At 33.7% G+C, this 2,772-nt stretch overlaps 1 protein-coding gene across 1 annotated transcript; it reads right to left on the bottom strand.

The window, feature by feature from the left end:
* Window positions 1-282: 282 nt before the first annotated feature.
* Window positions 283-2,527, bottom strand: LOC145847343 (dehydrogenase/reductase SDR family member 11-like). The gene is made up of 3 exons (XM_082953575.1): window positions 2,210-2,527; window positions 1,336-1,616; window positions 283-442 (listed from the first exon to the last, which is right to left on the bottom strand). The coding sequence occupies exons 1-3, from the start codon at window positions 2,525-2,527 to the stop codon at window positions 283-285; spliced, it is 759 nt and encodes a 252-aa protein (XP_082809701.1).
* Window positions 2,528-2,772: the final 245 nt, after the last annotated feature.

The following is a 2,772-nucleotide window of genomic DNA, read 5'->3' on the forward strand; positions in this document are numbered from 1 at the left end:
AAAAATGAAATAAAATCATCAAAGTTTATATTACTGAATATGAAAAGTATTGGTTTGTCATGTACGGAATCAAGACAACTATGAGTTAATCACCAAAGTAAGTTTTCTACCGGATACACAACTTTCAGACACGGCCGGACCCTGATACGGATCCAAAAAGACAATGTCCAACCTGATCTTGTATCCGGTAGATCACTAGCCATAACATAAGTTTGGCTGCAGAAAACAACACTAAAACAAAAATGCATATATTTGTTCATATATAAACTGAAGGTAAGTATATTAATAAGATTGCTCAGTGGGTCGCACGAAGATGTCGTTGACGTCCACGTGTTCGGGCGATCGAAGCACGAAAGCAACCGTGTCGGCGATGTCGCTCGCTTGCAAGCATTTGAACCTTGTGTAGGCTCGCCTTGCTTTTTCAGGATCGTTCGCTCTGGACCTGCGTGTTAGAGGTTGTGAGAATTAAAAAAAGTTACGGAGATACACGCTGAAAAAACTAATTGAACAAATTTGAAATGAAGTAGTTATAAAATAAATACATCGTTATACGTTTTAAATTATGACTTTACAACAAGTTAATTTCAGCTAATCTACTAAAACAGAAAAATAAGATATAAATACTGAAAGTAACTGTTTCAATTTCATAGATTTTATACTAATTTTAAAAAATCAGTTTCACATAATAAAGCTTATAAACTATAATTAAACAGTTATATATAACTAAGAAAAGTAACTGAGTTCATTGAGTTACAACACTTATACTAGTAATACCATTTGATGGCGTAAAAATTAAGTATAGAAATCGCAGAAGATGTACAAAAAAAATTTAAAAAACTCGAAGAAAAAAAAGTGGTAAAGTAAATCAAATTTCGTATTTAATAAAAATATTCTAAAAAAGGTCAGATTTAAACTTATTTAAAATATAATTTTCATTGAAAAAGTTTAGGTTAAGCTGCATGTGTTATAGTTACGATATTTTGTTTTTAAAGTTTGTGCATGATTTTTCGTTATTATCCAAATTGATTGATTTATAAAGCTCTTGTTTAAACAAATCAGAAGACAATAAAAACAACTTATAAATCTAGTACTGCTAATAATTTGATATATACTTTAATTAATGGATTAGTATTTTATACTCGATCACCATTAATTTTAACTAATTTAAATCTTTAAAATTTATACTTAAAGGTTATGAAAGCTTAATATAATTTCAGAGGTATAATTTATTTTACTTACTTTTATATCTAAAAAAGCAAGATACTGAAAATTTCGAACTAATGAAAAAAATGTTTACACCATTTGCTTAAAAATTTTTAAAAACTCAAAATACACCTGAATGCGAAGTCGGTTTCGGTGTACCCGGGCGAGATCGCTGTGCTCCTGATGTGGCTGCGTTTGGCTCTGAGCTCTCTCCTCAGTCCTTCGGTGATTGCGCTCACGGCGAACTTGGTGGCCGAGTAGAACGGCAATGACGGGTGGACCGTGCGACCGGACTGGCCGACGATGTTGACGAAGTGGCCGTCGTCAACGCCGCCCACTTCCATCAGCTTGTACGCTTCTCTCGTGCAAACGCACAAACCGAGCACGTTCACGTCGAGCATGTTTTTCCACTCCTGTGTGAACACTTGGTTGCAAAGAATATTCCGGCAACAGTAGTTGTGGTCAAACTTCAATTTTATAGAGAAATAGAATAAGTTGGTTTTTTACTTTTAACTTTATAGCTCTAAAATATTTTTTTAGTTTAAATGTAACCTAATTTGATATTTAACTTGTTAAAACTTTATCTAAAGTATATTAAAAACTTTAAAAATTAAATTATTTAAATGAATTTAAGACACAACAAGTATATGTAGGGTTACTACTCTTTGAAGCAAAAAAGCCAGCTTGAATGATCAAAAACCAGATTGAGTTTATAAGAAAATTGAAAAAAGTAGTAATAGCCAAAAATTGAAAAAAATGTTAACTAAGCTAAATATCTAAAACTTAATAACAAAATGACAACATATATAAAACTATACTATTTCAAAAAGTAGTTCTAAACAGTTTTACATTTAGGATAGTATCAAAACTAATCTAAATTTGTAAAAAAAGTTCAAACTAGCCTGGAATTGGCCTGAGCAACCTAAAAGTGTGGCAAACCCTGTTAAAGTTTGTTAAGACTTTACTGAATTATTTTTTCTAAACAAGCAACAGTTTACAAACTAACTTTTGTTTCGCCGGAAAGCAGTGGCGCATCGTGAGCGAGCCCCGCGTTGTTGACGCAAACGTGAAGCTTGCCAAACTTTTCCTCGATGACCCTGAACATGTCCAGCACCTGAGACTCGCTTGTCAGGTCGCACTTCACGGGCAGCATTTCGCCCGGCCCCGCGCGGTTCGCCTCGCTTGCTACTTGTTTCAGAGCGGACTCGTTCCGAGCGCAGCCCACTACTTTCATGCCGAGCTTCACCAACTTTTCGGCCACTGCTCGGCCGATGCCAATCGAAGCTCCGGTGACCAAGGCTACCTTCCCGGAAAGACAAGTCATGGTGTGTGTTTACAACTCTTTTAAATAAAGATGATGCAAGTGAAGAGTTCAAGATAACAAAGTGTAGTAAAATATATTTCGGACAGCTTGTTAATCAAAAATTTTTTTTATTGATTTAAACTATATAAGTTTAATAATAAAAGTATTATAGCAATCGTAAGTTCACTGAATTAATTAATTTTCATACACTAATGTGAAGTTCAATTTTAAAGAGATTTTTGATTTATACTAGTTAAATTAATAAA

This window comes from Thalia democratica, unplaced genomic scaffold (assembly GCF_965202585.1).
Source record: "Thalia democratica unplaced genomic scaffold, ktThaDemo2.hap1.1 HAP1_SCAFFOLD_891, whole genome shotgun sequence".
Taxonomy (NCBI): Eukaryota; Metazoa; Chordata; class Thaliacea; order Salpida; family Salpidae; genus Thalia; species Thalia democratica.

Excerpts from the sequence above, each read along its gene's own strand:
- LOC145847343 (XM_082953575.1), bottom strand. The coding sequence starts at position 2,527 with ATGACTTGTCTTTCCGGGAAGGTAGCCTTGGTCACCGGAGCTTCGATT. Across the intron at positions 1,617-2,209 it reads TGCTTTCCGGCGAAACAAAA|GAGTGGAAAAACATGCTCGA; the intron begins GTTAGTTTGTAA and ends GTGTTCACACAG. Across the intron at positions 443-1,335 it reads GAAACCGACTTCGCATTCAG|GTCCAGAGCGAACGATCCTG; the intron begins GTGTATTTTGAG and ends TCTAACACGCAG.